Below are 25,025 nucleotides of genomic sequence, written 5' to 3' on the forward strand. Positions count from 1 at the left end.
TTTGACCGGACTGACGTCAGTCAAAATAACAAAACATAACGTCGTTTGCAAGATATGCAGCGAAAAACTGCCGCTGTGAAGAGTGGCTCAACGTCAGTAATCAGTATTCACTCCATTTTTCATTTCGTTCAATCTTAAGGATTGCATAGTTTGATTTGAATTTACTGTATAAACTTAATCTGTTTTCATATTGGAAGCTTAAATCAACTCGGCGCAAGTGTGTTTCAAAGTGACAGTGTAGGACAGACACTTGAGGTTGGAGAAATGATTTACCGGTTGTGGCTCTCCTGCTGTAGTGGAGGTGAATCAGAGAGTATAAAGGGCAGGTAAGAGTCAGATTTCATGGGGAAAGATGGAGACTACTGGTGTGAAGAGGGAGTTTGATGGACTGACTGCCACAAAGGAGGGATGTTTTGTGTGAAGGTGGGAAAAGGAGAGGACAAACAAGAAGAAACCCATGAAAACATGAGGAAGAAAAAAAATGGCAAGTTATGAGTCGGGCCAGATTTATAGAGTACAGTTTCAGATTTTAAAAGCCTGCCCACATTACATTAACTCCTGTGATTATTGGCAAAGTGGGGAGGTGCTGTGGTAAATTATGTCACACTTAGTGGCCGCTCAGTGCTGATGGATTGTTTTTAGTAGTGAAGCTTTGTGCAAAATGCATGACATAGCCTAGAAATTGCAAAATTTAAAAAGGCAAAGGGACAGAGACTGCATGTCTGTCATTTTTTGTGTGGCTATATTTGATTTGTGGATTCACATTGCAGAAGTTCAGAGATGTTGTCAGCTTGTATGTCTGATTTTTTAATGTCTCACTTGATCTGTGACAGAGACATCAATGTTGTTGCTAAGAATTTATGTTTTATAAAGTTTTCGACTTTGAGGGAGTTAAAAATGTGACCCCTCCAACACAAATACAAGTTTTTTTGTTTTCTCACAGATGAAATGGCAATACTTCTGTGTCCTTCATTGAATGGATGTCCTCCTGGGATGAAGGTGACGTTATGTATTTTTACACCATTTCCCACTATTGAAATGAACACAAGAAATTAGTCTGTCAGCTCACTTGAATTCATGATGAATGGCTCTGATTACCCTGATGCTGTCATATGGGAGACCAGCCTCTTGTGAGCTTTTCTGTTAAATGATATGAGAGTCTGATGATATTGTTGATCATTTAAAAGAGATGTTAGAGATGTTGATCGGGTGATTTTATTCTCTAAATGGCAGCAGAACTATGTAAATAATAATAATAATCATAATCACACTTTTTTTTTTTTTTTACATACATCAGTTTTAAAGATGAAGCAACATTATAATTTGTAACGTGTGTAATTCCATTACCTGGTGAGTGAACAGAAACCAGGTGATGTTGGAAATCAAAGTGAAATTTTTGACTTACATAAAATGTGGTAAACTGATAAAATTAGCGCATGGTGGCAAAGTGAGTATATATGTCTTGATGGTGTAGAAGACCCCAAATAGAGTTAAACTTATGGATAAAGTTGACATTGAACATCTGTTTAAAAGAAAGACAGAATTTATCTTTGCACGTGAAGCCATTTTTGTGCCTGTGTCAGGCTGCATCCTGCTGGGGATGGCTGCTGCCATCAAGCAGTGTCATTGCTATGGGGTGAGGGGGCTGGTCTGGTCTAGGTGGATGGTACATGTGTAAGTTACCATATGAATGTCAGGTCCCCACTTTCCCAACAGATCACTGAATTTTTGCAAGGTGGTCAATGTTATTTACTTCACCTGTCAGTGGCCAGTGGATCTTCCTTTCACATACAGTGGGGGAAATAAGTATTTGATCCCCTGCTGAATTTGTAAGTTTGCCCACTTCCATAGAAATGATCAGACTCTGGTTTTTATGGTTGTTTACTGGTTATGGGTATAGACAGAATATCAGTCGAAAATGCATAAAAAACACACAATCTAAAAGTTATAAATTGTTATGTATTTTATTAAGGGAAATAAGTATTTGATCCCCAAGCACAACACAAGTCAGTACTTTGTAGAGAAACCTTTGTTGGCAAGCACAGCGATGAGACGTTTCTTGTAGTTGGTCACCAGGTTTGCACACAGCGCAGGAGGGATTTTGGCCCATTCATCTTTACAGACAGTCTCTAAATCCTTCAAGTTTCTTGGCTGCCTCTTGGAAACTCGGAGCTTCAGCTCCCTCCACAGGTTTTCGATCGGGTTAAGGTCTGGAGACTGACTAGGCCACTCCATGACCTTAATATGCTTCTTCTTGAGCCACTCCTTTGTTGTCCTGGCAGTATGTTTTGGGTCATTGTCATGTTGGAAAACCCACCCACGAGGCATCTTCAGTGTTCTTGCTGAGGAAAGAAGGTTTTTGTCCAAGATGTTACAGAACATGGCTGCATTCATTGGCCCCATAATGCGGTGAAGTTGCCCTGTACCCTTTGCTGAAAAACAGCCCCAAAACATGATGTTTCCACCTCCATGCTTAACCGTGGGTATGGTGTTCTTTGGGTCATACTCACGTTTTTTCATCCTCCAAACACGGCGGGTCGAGTTAATGCCAAATAGCTCAACTTTGGTTTCGTCAGACCACAGCACTTTCTCCCAAGCCTTCTCTGAGTCATTTAGATGTTCACTGGCAAACTTAAGGCGGGCCTGTACATGTGCCTTCTTGAGCAGGGGGACCTTGCGGGCACTGCAAGAGTTCAATCCATAACGGCGCAGTGTGTTGCCAACTGTTTTCTTGGTGACGGAGGTCCCAACTGCTTCCAGATCATTAACAAGCTCCTGCCGTGTTGTTTTAGGCTGCTCCCTCACCTTTCTCATCATCATCCTCACTCCATGAGGCGAGATTTTGCGGGGAGCTCCAGACCGAGGACAGTTGATGATCCTTTTATGGGTCTTCCACTTGCGAATAATGGCACCAATAGTTGTCACCTTCTCACCAAGCCTTTTGCTGATGGTTTTGTAACCTATACCAGCCTTGTGCAGGTCTACAATCTTGTCCCTGACATCTTTTGACAGCTCTTTGGTCTTGCCCATGGTGCTGTAGAAGTTGGAATGTAAGAAACTGATTCTTAGAGCAGGTGTGCTTTATATACATGACGAGTTAAGATCAGGAGTATTGGTAATTAGTTGACTGAGCACAGCTGTGTGCCACATGCGCACCAGCCAATCTGTAGGAGCCTGAATTCTAAGTGAATTGTTGGGGATCAAATACTTATTTCCCTTAATAAAATACATAACAATTTATAACTTTTAGATTGTGTGTTTTTTATGCATTTTCGACTGATATTCTGTCTATACCCATAACCAGTAAACAACCATAAAAACCAGAGTCTGATCATTTCTATGGAAGTGAGCAAACTTACAAATTCAGCAGGGGATCAAATACTTATTTCCCCCACTGTATGGATTTGCAGGGTTACTTTGGATTGTTTTTACATTTGCATACTATCATGAAATTATAAATCATTTGAAATCCATCACTGGATCTAGCTACAGTGTTTAACAAAAAAATGTCTGCATAGTAAGAACGTTCCAGACTGGCACCTCTCTGTCTATCTGCAGTGTGCTGGCTCATTGTGATGTGATGGGTGTGTTGCATCAGCTGTTGTAGCTGCTGGTGATTGATTGGTGAGCAGTCTGGTACAAGCAGCAGTAACACAAGCCGTTGCCCTTGCCTACGTTTCCCCTCCAGTATAAATGAACATAGTTTGGTTTATTAGGAGTATTGTATTGTATTGTTTTTATTCTTGCTACTGGTATTTTGAGATTCATTACTCTTAGAAAAAAACGTCAAATCATGTTTAAGAAGCAATGATGTCACAATATGTGTTTTCCTTAAGTAATGAAATCTTTTCACCTTTTGGTCTTAACACCTCACTTCTATTTGTATGAACTTACATTGATGTTTCAAATCATAATGTAGAGGCACAGTTAAGTTGTACCATTAATATATGGTCTAAGGCTCACTATCCCACACTTTGAAAACCCCTGGTCTAATACAATGGAAGTAGTCACTGAATTATATGCTGTATTGTATGCATGCTTTAGTTGTGCTTTGATATTTGGTTAGCATAGTTTTTTTGTGGTTAATGGCTTTTGGATATAAACAATTACAGTGAGTTCAATGTAGAATTTCTTCAGAAGCATTTATTACAAAGATGAATATTCATGAAAGTTTAATGTAGCTTGATAGTTAATGCATAAAATCTTCCCATTATTTGTTTTGGTACACCCCTCTACAGACAAACATAGAGCTTTGTCTCCATACCAAGACATATCATTCTGAGTCAAAATGATATGTCTTTCCACTGGTATGGAGACAAAACCCTAATGGCCATAATGTCGTTTGTCTGTGTGTTTTGTACATAGTTCACTGCTAGATGTGGTTACTGGGGGATTTGTGAAAAACCCTTTGTAGCGAAGCATTAGCACATGGGTTAGCTAGCAGCCAAGAGCACATTGTTCTGCTGTGCTGCGCTATATATTTGCTTAAGCTTGTATTTATAACATCAGCTACAAGTAAATCGTTCCAGTGTCTTCAACAGTTTTCACTGTCTTATCATAACTGTTTCTGATCTTGAAAGTGATAATCAGTTCATACAGTGCAGTGCATTGAAAACTACAATATTTTCACCTTTTCCATTTTCACCTGTTGTACAGTGTGGTCTTGACCTGAAACCTGCCCTTTGATAAAAGATTTATATGCACATGAAATTAACTTAGTTTGTTGTGCAGGGCTTAAAGTATTCCAGCACCATGCCGGATCTGTGGTGTGTGGCATTTGATCGCGATTACAAAAAAAGACGAACATTTAGAAGAAAAAAAAACTTGTTGATGCGGCTTAGTGTCAGGTTTGAGCAGTCAGTTGAGTTCGCCCACCAGTAGAATGGGAGTAATGCAACTTTCCCTTTGCAAACTAACATCACTAGCCAGTTAGTGGCTAGGGTGGGGGTGGGCCTTGGTTGAGATCCAGCTTCAGCTGATGCTGCCTACAGGACAACTTGGGAAAAAATAAGCTCTTGAGTTTTCAAACTCGGAAATTACTTCTTCCAAAATAAAAATAAATGTCTGCTGTGCATATTTTAATGTTCAGTGACAATATGCCAAACGTATTTTCTCTCCTCCAAGTTAATCTGTACTAGATAGATAGATAGACAGATAGATAGATAGATATTAGGGGTGTAATGATTCGATTTGAATCACGATTCATGGTTGCCGATATTATTCAGGGACAATTTTGGTTCATTAAGAAAGATACAATCTGAAATGATTCAGTGACTTGAAATCGATTCATTAACTTTTTAGCCAAAAATGAAACCAGTGTGACTGAAATAAATACCTACTCAGTGTTTCCTCCGTTCCTTTAAATTTCTTTTCCATTTTTAATGACGCAGATACACCACTACCACATGTCTCCACCTTCATAGCAGAGTCATGCACTGCGTCGGGTACTCGCAACTTCCAAGGTAAACAACAGATAACCATCTTGCTCAGTATCTACTCTTTGGAGTTCTTAATCTACAGGTTACCATCACTTTGTAAACTTCCTCAAGTGTCTTGATCCGTTGGACGGCGCTCGGTTTATCAATAAAGAACGAGGTTATTATGGCCCACTAGTTTAACACCACATCTCCTCTGCGCTGACATTGTCACTACACTCTGGTCTGTTGACAGTATCACATGATGGTGGTGACCGATGCTGCACGTTAAATTATCCGACGAGTTGTTTTCTTTTTGCTCAGGTCACTGTGTGTCACCAGTGGGGCGGCGGGGCGGCAAAGAGACGTGAAGGTGGGGGGGGGATTCTTAGAAAACATCCTAGAGGTGACTTATTTAGGACATCTCTGTCCTTGCCAAATCCGAAGTGTTTCCACACACTGGCTCCCTGGCTTCTCCTCTGCTGTTGGCCATCATGCTACATTTTGATTTATGCGCGACGAAGACGTCACAGATAGCCAGACTTAATCAGGTAACGTTTAACGCCTTTATCATTAAAAGTGCTAAAAAAACACACATCAGTATAAAGTCTGACGTGCTTAAATCCAATGCGTTACTTCCTAGTATCGAAACAATCAATTGATTACCTTTTAAAACGATATTAGATTGATGTATGTCGTTCGGAAGGCCAACTTGCCGAGCACAGATCGTTGTAGTTAGATCGTAGGAAAATAAATCGATTCATTGATGTAGTGGATAAAGCGTTACACCCCTAATAGATAGATGCTTTATTTATCCCAAACTGGGAAATTTCACAGTTGCCACAGCATTGTACAGGCATTCAACACCAGGGATTGGCCGATACCAGTTATTAATAACAAAGTGAAACCGATAGCCGATATGTAGAACCGATATTCATGTCCAGTAAAAATTTATTTATTTATTTTTTTTTTAATACAATAACAAGTAGCAGGTGAAGAGAAGTAAGCAGCAGCAGCAGCAGCAGCAGTACAGATGCCTCAAGCAAGTCGGGGAATCGATCCCTCGCACTATAGATGTCAGGAGGTACCAGTGTCCATCGAGATGACGATATGAGCTTAGTCCTGACCCATTTGTAGGCGTCCCCCTTCTCCACTGTTCTCCGTCTGGCGGATTCCAGCAGAGGAAAGGGTAATCCCACAAACAGGCAGGAACAGGAAGTGTCCCCCACATGGTTAAACCCCCTCCTCCACTGATCTCTGACGCAGCAACTAGTGGAGGAGAAGGTGTCTCCAGACGTAAGTAACCAACCCCTCCACTGCTCTCTGACTCACAGCAGTCAGTGGAGGGGAAGGTATCCTCACTAGTGGGTAACCTCCTGCTTGAGCTCTCTGTTGGAATCGTCTAGGAAGATAATTTAGGAAAAGAATTTAGTTATCCCCGTGAAGGATAACTGAGGAAAAAAAATTACATGCTGATATGGTTAGTTAAAAACATGTATGTGGGGCCGACTGTAAGGCTGTTGAAAGTTCTCCCTATTGCTGCGATGACGCCACATTCCTCCGATTGTCTCTTCAGTTGCTTTTTAAAAGACGTCACAATGATGTCTTCCATTTGTGGACGTCGATAGATCATTGGAGTCCACATAGCTGATTTGGGACAGTGCAACCTTTTGCAGACGTCTTTGAAAATTGCCTTGTCCACGTCCTTCAGCTTGTCCAGGTTAATGTTGTAACCTTGTCTCTTGACTTCAGCCCAGAGTTTGTTGAACAGCCTCTGGTGCATAGTGTCTAGGGTTTCTGCAGCGCAGGTCCTCTTGGACTTTTTAAGGGCCCGGGAAATCAGGTTCTCTGCAATGCTGCTTACAAATATTTCTTCCAGCGTTGTGTCTAGAGGCACAAAGACGTCCATAGGGGTGACGTCTGTAACGTCAAGCGTCTGTTCTGGTGCAGGAGGTGACACTGTGCGAAGTGGCTTTTTGAAGAAGTTCTTAGTCCTGCTTGTCAGAGATGCTGGAGCAGGTTTCTCTTCCAAAGTGTCTGAGACATCACTTTTGATAGACTCTTCTTGGTCTTCTGTAGTGTCTCTTGTGTCTTTATCCAGGCTGAGTTCCAGCTGCAGTGGTTGATGTTTGTACATCAGTTTCTTTTTCTCTGTGCACTTTTGTAGCATTTTCATGGTGCAAGCAACCATTCCATCCAGTGTTAGGATGGCTGTGGGTCTATATGGAGTCACAGGGTAAATGCTACGGTAAATGGAGTTGACACACATTGCTCCTATTTCTCTGAACATGATGCTCCTTAAAGTGTTTGAGGTCTCCCGGCAAACCTCGTCTGGAACGTCCAGAGCTTGGGAAAGTTGGGTTGGCTTGTGCGTCCTCCAAACTGGTCAACAGGTCTTCCCAAGGCTTGACTCCTCTGCTTGAGACTTCTGCCAGCGTTGATTTTGTAAAGAGCGCCATGATGTCTGTTAGGAGCTCCGCCAGCATGTACCTGGTTTCGTCATCAGGGTTTCCTGAGAGCAAACGTGCCCACTGCCTAGAAAAAAACTCAAGGCGCACGGTTCACGTCATCTTGAACTCCTCTCGTATTTTGTGAACATGACTTCACATGTCAAAACCACAAAGTTTGACCTTAAGACATTATTAGTCACATTACAGACCGTGTTGTTGGCTTGACGATGGACTTACATGAACTGCTGAGCTTCTGCAGGGAGTGGTGTGTTTATTCGGCCAATATCAACAGTCTTTCTCAGTTAGTGACATCACCTTTAAATATTACTCTACCACAGCCATTCAATGAACTAAATGCTAAAATGAAAAAAAAATTCATTCATCTCGCCTGGCAGAGGCCGTCTCCAAACCATCTGGCTTTTGAATTACTTCTGCTTCTGACAGTAGGACTGCGCCGTGCTGCTGAGCGCTTCATCTGAGCTCAAAACACCACGACTGATATTCCGCCAACTCCAGTAACAGATTCACCTCTGTGGCTGTACGGATTCCATGTTGTTGTCCGCTCTTAAACGCTTAACAGGCTGACATGTTAATACTGAGCAGCGCGCTGGAAAGACAACATGTTGTCAGTCAAATTCATTATTTTCAGTGGTGCCCCGGGACTCAGTGAACTGTGACCTGAACTGTGAAGTACATGTAACACGTGCATGTTTTTCCCGTCTATCACACAGCATGTTAGTAAGCGATGCCAAATCCTTCAAATCAGGGATCGATCGATATGGATTTTTCAGGGCCGATACCGATTATTAATAACCAAGCGAAACCGAAAGCTGATATGTAGAACCGATATTCATTTCCAGTAAAAATGAAAATTTTGGTGTCAAAATTTCGAGTAACACATCTGGGGTTAGAATGAATACAGTATACTGTTTGTTTGTTTTGTGTACACTGAAATATACACAAAAAAGTGGTGAATATTTAACATTTAGGCTATTATGTTTAGTTAAGTTGATCATAGTGCAGTGAGAGCATGAGCGCTGAGAGAGAGGTGATTGTAAACAAACAAGGGCACGTTAGTGTGTGGTGTTAAACTTACAGGCTATCATCATCTCGGGTGTTGTTTATTGATAAACCGGGAGCTGCCCCGCGGGCTTAATTATTCCCACAAAGTAATGATAACTGTAAGGGTCTATATTATCATGAAATAGCCTACGCCATGTTGAAGTTGTGAACAGTTTCATCTCCAGAGCCAAACAACAGGTTTTCCTCCCTTGTACTTGCTACAGTCTACCTATGTCATCACTTCTTGTCTACTCCTGGAGCAGTCGTCTGTTTCTCCTCCTTGTCTGTGGTGCTGCATATAGAGGCTTCAGTGTTGATTGGCTGTCACTGACTCATTTGTGCCAAGTAGCCAATTAGTGAGGGCTGTGGGCGGGACATCGTTACACACCCAAGAGAGTGGTGACTTCAGGCACGTTTTGAATTACATTATTTAATGTATTGGTAGGTGTAAAAATGGCCGATGCCAATGATTGCAAAAATGCAGAATATCGTCAGAATATCAGAATGCTACTATTTACACAATATAGGCATCATCCAAGGCAGTGTTTTTTTTTTTTTTTTTTTTTTTTTTTAATTGAAGCCACTGTTGCCGGAAAGATGGAGAGTAAATTTATGAAGCTAGGAGAATGTGTACTAACTGCAAACAAAATAATAAAAATAATAATAACTAATATTAAATATTAGGATGTAAATTTTGCAATTTAGAATTAGAATATGATCTGCAGTTGTTTTTATATAAATTGAAACGGATTGTTTTTTAATGCTTTTAGAGAGTGGACATCTTGTTTGGTTTCTGTTTAAATACTATGATTAGGTTCAGGTATAAGTGGTTGTTTGTAGTGTTTCATAAGTCATAATGAATGAAAATTTTAATTGAATGAATGAATGAATGATGAAGTCCACTCAGATTGATGATCTGAATCGATTTATTTTCCTACCATCCAACTACATTGATCTGTGCTTGGTAAATTGGCCTTCCGGACGACATACATCGATCTAATATCGTTTTAAAAGGTAATCCATCGATTGTGTTGATACTAGGAAATAATGCATTGGATTAAGCACGTCAGGGGATTCGCTAAGAGTATTTACTTGAGAAACACTGTAAAACTGGATGAACAAAATTAGTTTTAAATAATGAAAACACCATTATACAAATATGCATTAGCTTCCGGCTAACGTCAATGGCAAAATTAATGTATATGCTAATGCAAACATTTGCATTAGCATAATGCCCACAAGTGACACACAGTGACCTGAGCAAAAAGAAAACAACTCGATAAAATGTCCGATAATTTAATGTGAGAGACACTTGAGGAAGTTTACAAAGTGATTGTCACCGGTAGATTAAGAACCCCAAAGAGTAGATACTGAGCAAGATAGTTAAATGTTGGCGGCCCGCCACTCCTACATGAATGTAGAGGAAACACTGAGTAAGTATTTATTTCAGTCAGACTGGTTTAATTTTTGGCTAAAAAGTTAATGAATCGATTTCAAGTCACTGAATCGTTTTGGATCGTATTGTTCTAAATGAACTGAAATCGTCCTTGAATCGTATCGGCAACACAAATTGTGATTCGAATCGAATTGTTGTTAAAACGAATTGTTACACCCCTATCAATGACACTGGAGAAGTTTTTATTTAACTTAACATACAAAACTAAATTTGCGAATGATTCATTTTTAGGTATTATTTGTAAATTTTGAGCTTGATTGGTGGAGCAAAGCTTCAAAGACAAAGGCCATCAGTGTAAAATGGCATAATCATTTTCTTTAATAAGCATCAGGGAAGCCCAGTTGACATCTACGTTGTCATTGTGAAGCCTTTCATTCCCTGGAATAATGGTTTCAGACTGAAGGCTTACGATCCATTTCTTTGATAAAATCATGTAGTGTTCATCTTAGGAGACAAACCCGTGCTTGATCTTAGTCTGAATTTGGAGTTGCACATGTCAATGAACATATATTACCTTGGGGAGCCTCTTAAGTACTATCATAAGACATTCCTCTGATGGTGCATCAGTGGTTGATGGTTGTCATAGTTGATATATCATATGTTGTGAAACTGCCTCGGCTCATTGCAAAGTTTTCTGCATTGCTAAAACATTAAGAGACACTACTGTGTTGGTTTGTCATTTTTCATATTTTCAGATGAAACTTAAATACTTGAACTTGACATAATGAGGGGCAGATTTCAATATTTTTTCCCATTATATGAATCATCAGTACTCTGTAGACTGTAATTCAAACTGCTGTTTTGCTTTTAAAATTAAGTGACAGCTATTAAATAGGAAGAAATTAAATGCTGTGATAGCTTCCTACTGTAGAGAAAAGGTTGTATTGTTAGAGGTCTTAAGTACAGATTCATAGGCGGCACTCTAAGGTAATAAACTGCATCCCACGGTTAACGAAAATCTTTACTTGTTTACGAGATGGGGCTTATGCCAAACAATATGTACCAGCATCTTGTGACAAATGCAGAAATACTCCTACAAAAGGTTGCCACTCACAGAAAGCTAACAACACTTACACTAGATGGCATATTAACAAGAACACGTTAACTTGCTAGTTATTAGGCCAGGAAAAAAACTTGACACCTCTATTAATGTAGCTGATACATTTAGGAATTATTCATTTTCACTGTATTCACACTACACACAGTGTTTAATTGGAGATGTAGTTATTGCTTTGTTGGTAGAGGTCTGTAGTGGTTGTATGTTGGATGTTTTTTGTGCTTGGGTAGCAACGTGTGTGGAATTTGGTAAAAGTCTTAATGAAAATCAGAGTGCTTAGTGGTCACGAGGGCTCCCATGAAGGAAATCAATGCTTTCTTTTGTCGCAAAGCAAGAGCAAGCAGCCAATTCCAGGCCTCAGCTGCCTGATGTGTTGCTGGCAGACTTTGACGAGCATTTAATGACGCGTCACTGGGTTGGACAGGCAATCAATTTATTTAGGCAGTAATGTATGTATCCCTAGGTAAATCTTTAATTAATGGGTAAAAAGACAGGACAATTGTGATGCAGGAGGCCAAGGAAAATGAAAGTCCAACTGGGTAAAATGATGGCTTTCTCATTTCCCTCTTAATTAGCTGTAACTGCTTGATAGTCCAGTTTTAATGCTTTGGAATCGCATTGTTACAGCCATGAACGAAATGGTGAAAAGTAAGTGATAAACTATTTAGTCATATGGGGGAGAGTCTGTCTATGGAGATGTGTTACTGTGTAATATGTTGAAACTGAATGGAATAAAGTCAAAAATCAAACATGCAAACTCTCTTATTTGTCAGAGTTTCTCCAGAATTTGCTCATATTTGCTCATATTTACGCAGCTGCCTCATGTTAGCCTCTTTTGTGTCAGATTTCTGAAATCATCACACCACTGTCTAAATGAGCTGCGATTTGATTCATAAAGTGGATTTAGCTGTGGTAACAAGAGTATGACGTGCCACTATTTACAGCTAATCTTACATTTTCATTGTGTGGAACACTGGAACCATCAGTCTTCGATCAATAACCTGTAAGGACAGTGACAAAATAGTTTCATATTTATTAAAAATTCAAATCCAATTTGTGAATGTATCCAGAATCTTTGATTTGTTGCATCCTGTTTGTTTTACATTTTCTTGGAGAACTTTTCTTTCCAGACCTAGACTAAAGTCTCTATATCAAATAGAATTATTTGGCATAGTTTAAAAATACACACATACAGCAGTTCACTGTTCACAGTATTGGTTTTATAGCTATTTAGGAGGCTATGCTAGCAGTGTTATTGGTTCAGTAATTCCAAATGAGAATATTAGAACCCTTGGATGATACAATGTGGTGACATGATATATGTGGAGTCAGCATCTGAATGGCCGACTACTGTTTCTTAAAATCCACATAAAATCAAATGGAATGGATGGTAATCCTCTGTTGTCGTCCACAGGCAAATTGGCAAAAAAGACTGTAAAATATGGATAAATATAATGACTTTGGCTACCAAGAGACAACAATATGAGACCACGCAGTGAAATCTGTCCTCATTGCGAATGAAACCAACATGGCTAAAGCGCCCATTGACAGTGCAATGCAGTTGCGAGAACTTTTTCTGACGGAAGTGCGAGGAATGCACCTACTTGAAAGAGCAAATGCATAACCTTGCAACAGTATCGGAAAAAAGGCACACAATGCATCTTATTTTGTGGCTCAGTGGACTGTAAAAAGCAGAAAAAAGACAGCACACATTTGGACAAGAAATCAGCAGCAGCTGAACTGTGTGTTGGTGATGCTGGGAGCACAGTTTTCACATTCCCCAATTTGTTGGTTCGACAAAAATCAAACAAACAAAAAATAAAATATATTCTTTATAGACCTAATTATAGACCTAATTGGAATTTAGATCATTATTTAAGTAATCACAATGATTTGATAATTAAATAAGCAGGTTGAATCAGTTAAATCAGTACTTTCGGTTTAATAATTAAAAAATGTGACCGTTAAAACCATTGGCTACTGAATGGCTTTCTTATGGATTCTTAATAGCCTCATCAAATTCATAGTTTAAATGTTTTTTCTTTTTCTTTTTCAAACATTTTTAAATGTAACGTCATTGACAAATAAAATGATGTTATTTTATTTGAATAATATTATGTTAGTAATGAAGCAGTGTCCTTGGTGTCCCTGGTGTCCCTGTCACCAAGAGCACGAATGGCTTAAACTAGTGTGGACTGTGACTGTTGAGCCCTGTAGCTGCCCCCCACCCCACATCTTTTTTGTTAGTGCATCATTTCACCAGTGTTAGAATGTAATGCTCTACTACTGAGCCATGGTGATTTTAGAAAAAAAAAATAAAATAAAAGACTTAATAGCAAATCGAACTCTTCATTTTTCATCTTACGACTGTCTCTTCTTGGCCTATTCACTGAGCCTTAAAAAAACATGAGCTGTCAGGATTATTTTAGAGGCCAAAAGCAGAAAGTCACTACAAGACTATATAAGCTTTTTCTTTCTTCTTCTTTTTTTTTTTTTTTTTAAACTTTAATACCAAACAAATATCTGCTCTGTTTAATGCCATGAAAGGCATCGTTTACAATCGGTTGCTCTTTAAGGCTCATTTGAAATGACTGCAGGATTTATGCAGGAATCTCCTTTCTGGGCAGTGGTGTGTTGGTCTGTGACCGTGTAGTAATTATCTATGCACTAAGGAGAAAGTGAAAGAGATGGTGTGTGTGTCGTAGTGTGGGGAGGTGGGCCCACAAGAAGTAGAGGCGAAAGTTGCATCTACCTTACAGTATCAGACTTCTGTTCGATATTGTAATAATTAGTCTTTGAGTTTAGAAGGTTAAGATGGAGTCAAACAAAATTAGATAAACCTGCCTTTGGGTAATTACGCAGTCTATTGATATCCAATAACCAATTCATATGGCCCTTTGGACTTTTTAACTATGACTCAAGTGCACTGTGTCACTGCTCAAGTTTGCTGCTATTAATCTGTAGTGCCAATGCTGTAGATGCTACGTTGGCTTTGAAAAGAACTTCATAAGGCTTTCTCTTAAATATGGTGAGCGATTTCACTAGGTTGGTCAAGAATTTAGTGTTACTGCAGACATTCCAATTATATCACTTTGACACTCCATCAAGTTTGAATGATATCACGAGAGAGGCAGAGGTTTTGACATTGGAGTTGTTGAGCAGACTTTCTTTCTTTCCAGAAATGTATTATGTGTTGGATATAGGCTGCCAAGATTTGTACCTTAATTAGACACTGAAGCCAACCTGCAGGAAGAGATTTGCATTATAATGAGTGACCAAATGGGGTATGATCATACAACATGTTCAGATTTAAATAAAGCAAGGGGAGCTATGCTCGCGATGACGTTGCTCGCCTCCCCAAATGGAAATACATCCACCATGAGTCCCGCCTGAGCACACCAACCTGTCATCTGCCATCAACTCCATCTGGTGTACAACTTGTCATCCTTGCTGAGAACCTGGTAGAAAAGTGAGTTGTGGCCCACCACCAGGGTTTGTTTACCTTAGCCCCGGCTCACCGGTCGAGGAGGAGGTCCCGCGGCAGTTCACTCCCTCCCAAGATAGTTATAGTCTGAATCAGTGGCTCTGCAAATTACTGGACCCACACCGACCGTACTTGCTGTTGTTTATCGTCCTCCCAAACCCAACAAAGATTTTATTGATTCTCACCCTCCTCTGCACATGCTCTCCCAATGCCATTGTGCTCGGTGATTTTAATATACATATGGACAGCGTCAATCATATCTCGCTATGGATTTTACATCATGCTCGGACAGTTTTGATTTTCAGCAACACTTTAATTTCTCCATCCATTGTCGAGGTCATACTGGTGCGCTGCTCTGGTGTTTCCCCTTTTAACAGCTCTTCTACTCATCTCCCCACCTCTGATCATATGTTCATATCATTCAATCTGAATTTGTCCATTTCCAAAACTAAACCATCACGTATATTCTCTTCATAACATCAAGGACATTCATTTGACCACGGCCGTAGAATCACTTCCCAACATCATCTCCCCTTCCACATCTGATGAATTCGCTACATCAGCGGTCTCCACTTCCTGTTGACCTCACTTGCTCTCGTAAAAACCTGGGCTGTATATTTCACCCGTTCGGCTCCCTGGTTTACACCTCAACTCTGCCTTCCCAAAGCTAAAGGACAACAATGTCTCTGAAATAAAACCTGCCTAACCTTTCATGAAATGTATCACCTCCACATCCTCCATTTATAAAGACTCAAACAACACAGCCAAATCATAATACTATGCAGGTCTCATCAATGTCACACTCTGTTTTCTTTATGTAAAGGGGACATGAAACACTGTGTGTTGTGTCAGATGTGACATCACTGCAGTGGTGGTTGGCTCAACTTGTGGTGTCATAGAGCTACTGCATATACATTGAATGTAACAGGGAAAGAGGAACAGATGATTATGTTGTTGTATTATATCTCTCCTATTATCCTCAAATATTACTAACACATTTTACCCTCAAGAAAATGATTTACATAAACTTGTTGACCAAGTTTTTGTGTCAGGCACTCAGTTTATTTGCTGACTGCATGAATAACCCCCTGCTACCAGTGAGTTGACCTTCCCTCTACTGTTATTTTTTGAATGAACATTGATTGGGGTCAAATTGACCCCAAGAATAATAGGAGAGATATACAAATTAAAGGAGGCGTTTTTTGCATTGATCCTGGATGTTCATGAGTTTTACAAATTTAAAGAGTGTGAGAAACCTGTTCATTTCCATCATTTACCACTGACACCACCACCTGTTCTAGCTGCACTCAAAAGGAAGAATCTTGAATTCGAATTTTGCACTGTTGGATCTTAAGGTTCTAAGTAGAGCTTGAAAATGCAAAAAGCAGCAAATGAGCAGGCAGTTTATCAAAAACAGATCCCAACAATTTCAACAATCTCCGTCCTATTTCAAACTTACAATTCCTCTCAAAAATCCTGGAAAAACTGTTCCCAACTTCACTCTCATCTCTCCAACAATAACCTTGGTGAACAGTTCCAGTTCATTTTCTGTCACCATCACAACACTGATACAGCCTCACTCAAAATAACCAACGACCACCTCCTGGCAGCAGACTCTGAGCCTCGTCCATCCATACCTGACTGAACTTCCCCACATCAGCATACACAGCCGGACTCTCAGATCATCATCATCCATCAGCCTCCCCATCCCTCCTGCCCTCATGACCACCATGGAGTCCAGAGCCCTGAGCCGTTCTGCCCTCCGTGCCTCTGGAATTCCCTTCCACCCAACATCTGTAACTTTGACACATTGACTGTTTTTATGTCAAAACGTACCTGTTCCTACAAGCCTACCCACCCTGACTGTCATTCTCACCATAGTTTTATCCTTTTTTAACCAAATCCTTTATCTTTTTATCTCATCTTTTCAGTGTCTTATACTTGTAGTTTTTAATGTTTTAGATATCTGTTATGCATTTTAAACCCTGTCTTGTTTTGTGCTGTGCTCTTGGGTGTTTTGAAAATGCCTATAAATAAAATGTTATATTATTATTATTACCGAGTTGGACTAACAAATAACCTCCACATGGATACTAAGTCATTGACATGCCAAATAAACGCATTGAAAAGCAATCATTTAATTGAATGTCTTGGCACGTCTTAGAAGTTGTTTCCTTTCCCATGTGGTGTTAAAGTTAAACAAGGATTTGTTGTTATTTCAGGTGAACCTTCGGATGGTTGGACTTCTGCTGGCATTCCTAGAGGTTACTGGAGTTTCTCCTGGGTAGCCGAGGATGACCTCAGCTTTCCCAATGATACCATGCCCATGTCAGGTGAGTCTGGCATTTATCTATTTATTTGTTTTGCTTCCATTTCCTGGTATTGTCATGAGTTTCTGTTGACCAGCCTAGAGATCATCAAACAGGTGTCTTCTCTTTATATCTATTTTGACATGTCAGAACAGGCAAAACACACAAGAGCACAGAATAGAAACATCCAATAGGTCAGTGATTGGTTGTTGATCAAACAAAAAGAACTGGAAAATCTGATGAAGAAAACTGACAATGTAGTTCCCATGTCCCAAGTTGTTCAGACCTTTTATACTTTCAGTTAGAACTCACATATTTTTTGGCTCCACATCCCCATTTTTTTTTGTATTTGGTAAATCCCCCATTAGCGTGCATGACATATCGCTCTCTGTATCCTCAGCAGTGGCCCAAGCAAAGAACCTGTGTGTGATTTTAAAATTCTCCATCACCATCATCATCAGAACTATAGTAAAGCATCATAAATGTCATGCCAGTTGCTGATAAATCACGTTTTGGTCTATTCTTAGATGGATGTGGTGTGCTCCATGGCCTAAAATATTTGCCTTGTAACACTTAAAGTTGTGGGCAGAGATAATGACATACCACATACTTTGTCATTATAAATGGTGTATGTGTTCAGGTGAGCCTCAGTATTAATGAATGCACACAGTGATTCACAAATGTATTTTGTAAAACACTCTCTACATCAACATTTGCCAATACAGGCAAAACAAATTCTTGTATATGAATGTAAAAAGATTCAATTTAGATTGTAAGGTTTACAATATATTTCTGATGCAAAACAGATTTCTTGCTTTAAAGATAGAAATCTGCAAAAAAAATGTAATTGTTGTCCAATTGCTGTCCAGTATTTGTTCTCTTCTCTTGCCCTAATTCATAATTGCATATGGTGCATTTATGAATGAAGAGTGCAAACAATACCAGAAAAAACTTAGGTGGAACTAACTGTGTACATTCACTTAAAATGAGTATATGAAGTGAGTATAGAAATAACTGCTGGTAACAGTGTTGATAACATGGCATGACACAACATAGTATTGTGATAAACACAAGATGCTTGTGTGTGTGTGTGTGTGTGTGTGTGTGTGTGTGTGTGTGTGTGTGTGTGTGTGTGTGTGTGTGTGTGTGTGTGTGTGTGTGAAAAGTGTGTGTGTGTGTGAAAAGTGTGTGTGTGAAAAGTGTGTGGATCTTCAATGAGTTAGGTCATGAGGCTTTTAAGGATGCACTCCCTCCTGGTGTCAGTGTTGTCACAATAAAGCCCGGGACAACAAAAAATTAAAAACTGGTGCGAGAATAGCAAAAGGCAGTTTGAGAGAAGTTCTTAGCTTTTGTTGTACACTTAAAATCACTGAAAGGGTCAGAAAAGGCACTTAATCAATGGCCCCCGTGGACATATAGTCCAATTTCGCTGTTAAAGATTAAATCACTGCATGAACACTGAAAAACTGCTAATGGGCAAACAGAAAAGACACATGGTTAGACACAGGTCGGCAAACCCACAGTAGCTCACTTCAACCACCACATAAGTTATTTAATGACCGATTAAATTCTGAACAAGCTCAAATAGGAATACTTGCCAAAAAGATGACTTTCGCAGGGAGTAGTAATGTTACTGCCACCAGTACTAGTGAGGAATGCTGAAGGAGAAGAAAAGAAGTTTTTTAGACGCATATAGTCCCAATATACTAAACTAATTTATTTTGAGTTAATAAATATAATGAATTATTTTTATGGTTCATTAATTAAATAATAATAAAGGGGTATTTTTAAAAAATGATATTTATGTTAACCTTACAGTATTTAAATGATTCATATTAAAGAGGGGCTTGAATCATTTGTTTGAGTGTACAGTGGATACACTTAAGAGGAGAATATTGTATATTCTATTCCATAAAGGTAACATCAACAACCAGAACTGTCAGCTGCTGGTGAACCCATCGACCTCTGATGCAGTCCCTATTCTGTTGTCAGTGAAAAATATTTTTAAACGTTACGTTTTGATGCAGAATACAGAATGCCTCAAGTTTCATATACTACTAATTTTCTCAGTTTACAATTTCAAAAATCTTCAAATAAATATCCGAAGGAGATTTGAGATGAAGCATCTAAATCAAAACTGACAGTAGATTAAAAACATATCTGCAAGAAGAAATCCTGCGTGAGCCTTGGAGCGCATGTGTGCATGTGTGCATGCGTGCCACATCAGTCTCTCAAAGCCCATTCACATCACTTGTAGCCAACAGCTCCAGCAGGATTTCTTTGCCCCTTCCCAACCTCTTTGAGGGTGGGAGGTCATCGTGTAAGTGATGATTCAAAGTCCCGTCAGCACCAAACTGTCACCCAACTGTTTATGAAACACGTCCCTGGCTGAATCCCTGGGACGCTGCTCCAGCTGCTTGTGGCTGTCACAGTCTGCAGTGGACCTTAACTGTAATTGGTGTCAGTGAGACGACAGATTACGCCACTGTTTCTGAATCAATCAATTCCTCATGCAAATTATTTCATATGTTGACAGCTCTGGTATATAAGTAAGGAGAAGCCTCTCTTTTTCTGTATGGTGATTAGTGAACCAAGCGTGATGTGGCTGGAGCAGGAAGGATCACATCTGGGCAGTAAAAGTCAGACGACTACAAATGCTGCTGCAGATCATTAAAAGCATAGTGCAGTGTACCAAAGGTTATTTGAACACATGTCCCTCTATATACTTGATTATATTTTGTTGTGTTGTATGCTCCCTCAATAGTTAATAATTGCATGTCTTGCTATATTTATACCTTATGTTTCTGTATTTTTGGGGACCAAATATTTACACAGGCTAAAATGACAGTGTTGATACTTTCTTTTAGTGTTTGATCCTCCTTGAAAGGCCAGTTTCCACATACAGGAGGTGCAGAGTAAAAGGTTTTGGAGAGGACAGGTCACAACAACATGGCATGGTGAACATGGCTTTAGGCTGCATCGATAGATCTCGGCTCTCCCTACAGCATCTGCTGTCCGCTGGCATTTATTACCCGCTACAAAAGCCAACACAGACTGACTGGACATTCACCACCAGCTGTCTCCCATACTCTCCCTCCTTTCTCCTGCTTCCCTGCTTCCATTAGCAACCTTTAGCTGCAGGGGCTTTGGGGTGAGCCATCTTCCTTATTTGCATTATAAGCTGGAGCAGTGCTGGTAAGCTGACTTCATTGCCACTCTGTTAGTTACGTCAGTAACGTCAGAGCCCTCCGACTTGATCTCTCTCCTGCAACCCCAAAGTATTGTCTTTCCTTGGAGAATGCCAGCAGGGAACCTCATCGCCGTATTCAGTTTAGCAAATTCCTTCCCGCACTCCATCTTTATCACTTCAGAACTATTCTCCTCATCGAGATGGATTGTCCTGGTTCAGCTGCGGCTGCCAGCTGTAGCGCAGGCGCTCAGATGGATGCTAGCCACTTGAGGAGTTGCTGTGTTCTACAATAGAACATCTGCCTCACTCAGCTGGTAGTGCTGTTCTTGTGTAATGAGACCCAGCAGTGGAATAAAACAAATTTGCAAAGGCGGGAGGGCATAAGAGGTAGTTCACTGATGCAGGTGCTTAAATGTGGCTTTCTCTTGGAGGCATAATATTCAGCTCTTCCAATATTTGTGAGTGGTCTCTTGTGTTTTTTTGCACAGCGTTTTCATGTAGTGGAGTATAGCTGGGCTCAGGTGATGATTAACATGGGGTTAAATGTGTAGATTGTTCAAACAAATAAATTATATATTATAAATAGTTTTTTAGCATCTTACATCATCCATATACAGTATGACAAAGCAAAGGCAGGCTTAACATCATATCCAAGGGCTCAGAACATTTAACCGGTATAACAGAGCACCAATTATCATTATCTTGCTTTTTAATAGATTAAAGCAGCATTGAGCTCACACACTGAATGTTAAACCCTGGAGTAAACTACAGAGATTAAGAGTAGCAGGAACCAAAACAATAGATAAGATTCACTCTTAACGTGGACAAGAAAACTTTCACAGTTAGCAGCAGTCGTTGTTGATGTTCATATGTTCTAACATGGGCTCAACATTAAAAAATGTAGTAACTCAAAACACAGGTGTGTTTTTGGATGGAAACTCGTGAACATATAAACAGAAGCTCTGACAGAGTGAGGACTGCTCCTGCTGACAGTGACTCCAGGATGTTATTGACTGGAATGATGGGAACGTCACAAGCTGTTTAAATAGTTTTCCATGTTCTGTAAGGCGAAAGGTTTTCGTGATTAGAGGATTGTCAATAGTGATCTTTAAGCTCTTAGAGGGTCTGTTGTGAAGAATCTCTCTTGAGCATCTGCCAGTGAGTCACCTTTGTCGTCTGAAGACAAAGTTATGCTATGATAAGGCGAGGAAATGAGTTCACAACAAATAGGATGTCTGACATTTGACTTTGATCCCTTCTGATGTGGAATGTGTAACTGTCATATGCAACTGAGCCAAAATGTTGATGAGCTAAACACTCAAGCCATCGTCTCTCCTCTCTCCTTTTTGCTCACCGTTAATAAACAAATTGTTTTCAAACTGTTATCTTCAAACCCTGGAAAACATTCTCTGAGCATGCCTAATATTAAATTACATTGGCTATATTTTTTTTCTTATTAATTTTTGTCTCAACAATAGAATAAGTTGTTAGTGTATTATATTTCTGATAAAAAATGTCTTTCCAGTGTCTCTCCTACCTGCTGTCGGATATCATCACTTGTCCCTTCATCTGTATTTGACAGAAGGCTGTACCACCCTTGAAAGGAAAGGAATTTGCTTGGAATAAACAGGCCATATAAAGACAAATGGATACATGAACAAGCTCAGCCAGACAGAATCTCATTGTAATCAGGAAATTAACATATTCATCATCACAGTTAAACTGTTTCATGGATAAATTTATTAGCACAATTCTTACTCTTCTATATCTATAAAGAGACAAACATTCTTAAATGTAATTTAGTTGATGTCTGTTCTCACTTTTAAACATGTAACAGAGTCTCTGGACTCCTGGGAATTTACTAGTTCATTAATATAGAAAATTACGATTGCCCCAGTTGATTCAATGACCTTTGACAGTTTGACATAACATCTCTCAATCTTTGCTCTGTTTGATGAATGAGGTCAGGGTCATTGTGCCGTGACAGGCTCATTAACAAATCACACACTCTTGCTCACACAGTCAGAATTGCTGGCAACTGCTGGATTACAAATGGGGCTAAGTTTTACATGACAAATGTGCTGTGTTTTCTTTTATAATAATAATATTGTAATAACTGGGCAATATCATTCAAATGCCATATTTACAGTGTCTTGTCTTTGGTTACAATGTTAGAGAACGAGCATCATTTGCAAAAATTTGCAAAAGATGCTTTGTCAAAAACTGAACTTGGTTTATAAGTGAAACATCTGACATTACAACAATCCACAAAAACCTTCAGAAATAGTATTGATCCCAATATATTTATGTATATAGGCTGTCACAAGCTATTATTATGTTGTTTATTTTTAGCTTTTGAGTGTGCAGAGTTTTATAGTCTTTAAATGTCGTCTGTGGATTTGCATCCACATAAAATCACAATAATGTGATTAATATCAACATTGTTTTCTAGGAGAGGAATTAGTTACCAGAGCAATGGAATTGCATTTAGATGAGATGACATCAAATGAATGGAGAAGGAAGGAATTAAACCTTTTCAAAGATATCTATATGACTGCACATGACAACTATTTTGATTGAGCTTCGATTTCCTTTCAAAATTAGATGAAATACTGGATTGTGTAATAGTGACATAAAGCAGTGGCAGTTTTTCCCAAACAAGTGACTACATAGCTCATTTCTGTCATGACATGTAGAATAATCAGAATTCGTGGAGCCATCTGACAATAATTACAACCGTTTGTCCTCTGGAGGGCCAGGGTTGGGGTGGGGGTTCAGCTTGCAGCTATCAACGTAAGAGATGGGGTACACCCTGGACAGGTCGCCAGTCTATGGCAGATTTAGAATCACCAATTAACCTAACAAACATGTTTTTGGTCAGGTGTGAGATGCGTTAACAGCTTTTCCCCATTAATGCAGACATCCACTACCTTGGTCTCAAGGGCTTATCACGGTGCAACACCAGGGCAGAGTGTTCATTCGTACAGCATGGACTGCTAAACATAGGGAGGATTCACCATTTTGACATTATTAATGACACTGTCACTGCTGTGAGGAGATACCCACTTGTCCAACTTAATAATGCTTGGAACAAATTTGCTGTTGAAAAATACATTTGCTAAGTTTTCTAAACCTCTCCTTCCTCAGGCCGAAAGCTTAGACATCACCCATCATAGTGATGAGGCTGCAGCTTGCAGCCAATTAAATACTACCAACCTCACTCTCTTCTTCCAAGCATATGTACCTATGGTGGATGTTAAAACAAAACACAAATGCCCTACTCTTCAAAATATTTTTGACTATTAATTGATTATTTATTTTTATTTCTATTTTTTTCATGAGGTCCTGTAGAAACTAAATGTTATCTTTAAAGCTAGAGTTGCTAAACACAAATACAGTGAAAATTAAAACGATAATAAGCAGCATTAATAGATACAATTAATTAATGTTTTCCAATAAGTTATGTTGAATCCTTTTCAAATGACGAGCTAAAGGATGGTGAATTTTCATGGAGTAGCCTTTCTATTGTCCTTGACCTGAAGAAAAGTGACAAATGAAGAGGTCCAGATATCCACAGGGACTGGACAGTGAACATCTGATTAAAATACAATGTTTACAGCAATAACTTTTAACTTTTAATAACGAATATTAAACCTAGCTTTGTAACTAGCAGAACGTTTCTCATGACCTGCTCCTAATTAATGGTGTTCTGCCAAAGCATTATAGGGCAACCAAGGATACCTTCCAGCAGATACAGCTAAAAGGGAGAAATGTACCCACCGTGTCTTAAAAATAGCTCCTTTAGTCACTTTTGTTAAAATGTGCAAGGGTGCATTCAGAAATACCAAAGCAACCTCCACTTAATTGCAAAGAAAATAGGATTTGATAAATGTAAGTAACAGTAATGAACTATTATAGCCATGACCCTGGTCAGTTTGCAAGTTAAAAACAGGGTAAGTCTTCTCAATCTGTTTTAATCTGTGTCTTACTGAGCCTGACTGGAGTATGATGATATCTATGTAATATTTAGAGTTGCTAAGGCAGAAGGTGCAGAACTCCTACCAAAACAAAGCCTCCTTCATTTTCTACTAATGTAAAGTTGAATATACCATGCAGTTGAGAGCTCTTTTGTTGTTGATGCCAGTGAACTTGGACCCTGTGTCTTTTTGGCCCAGCAACAGCAATCACTGAAAGAAATGTCATAAAATGAAGACTGGCTCTGTTTTCAAAGCTGACCGCAACTATGAGAGCAACAATAAAATGTCGTACAGCTGAACACACCACATCCTTCCATTCTGGCAACAAAGGCATTCAATGAAGTGAAGGACATAAGCTTTTTGTGCCACCTTAAGTGCATATGTTTCTCCACATCTCATCAACCCTTAAGTTTACTAGTGGAGAGTAGCTCTAGAAATCAGTATTTTTTGCCGAATGAAAAGTTGTAAGTATGGAAGCATTAGCTTTTCTAGCACTAAGTGGTTTGGAAAGATTCCTTTGCTGTGATTCCTTTAAATGTAACTGCCTCTTCAAGTGGACAGCCATGTTATTTAAGAGCAGCCTAATGCAGCCTTGATGCCACTTCATTAGGTAAAGCTCCTTTTAA

The 25,025-nt window shown here is 39.4% G+C and overlaps 1 protein-coding gene across 2 annotated transcripts in view; it reads left to right on the forward strand.

Annotated features, from left to right (window-relative positions):
- alk (ALK receptor tyrosine kinase) overlaps nucleotides 1-25,025 on the forward strand; it is a 314,203-nt gene that overhangs the window by 120,374 nt on the left and 168,804 nt on the right. For both annotated transcript variants that reach the window (XM_047611390.1, XM_047611389.1), the window contains exon 2: nucleotides 17,146-17,256. In XM_047611390.1, coding sequence (XP_047467346.1) covers nucleotides 17,146-17,256 — 111 coding nt within the window. The remainder of the gene's footprint in view (nucleotides 1-17,145; nucleotides 17,257-25,025) is intronic.

This window comes from Mugil cephalus, chromosome 17, assembly GCF_022458985.1.
Source record: "Mugil cephalus isolate CIBA_MC_2020 chromosome 17, CIBA_Mcephalus_1.1, whole genome shotgun sequence".
In the NCBI taxonomy this organism is placed as follows: Eukaryota; Metazoa; Chordata; class Actinopteri; order Mugiliformes; family Mugilidae; genus Mugil; species Mugil cephalus.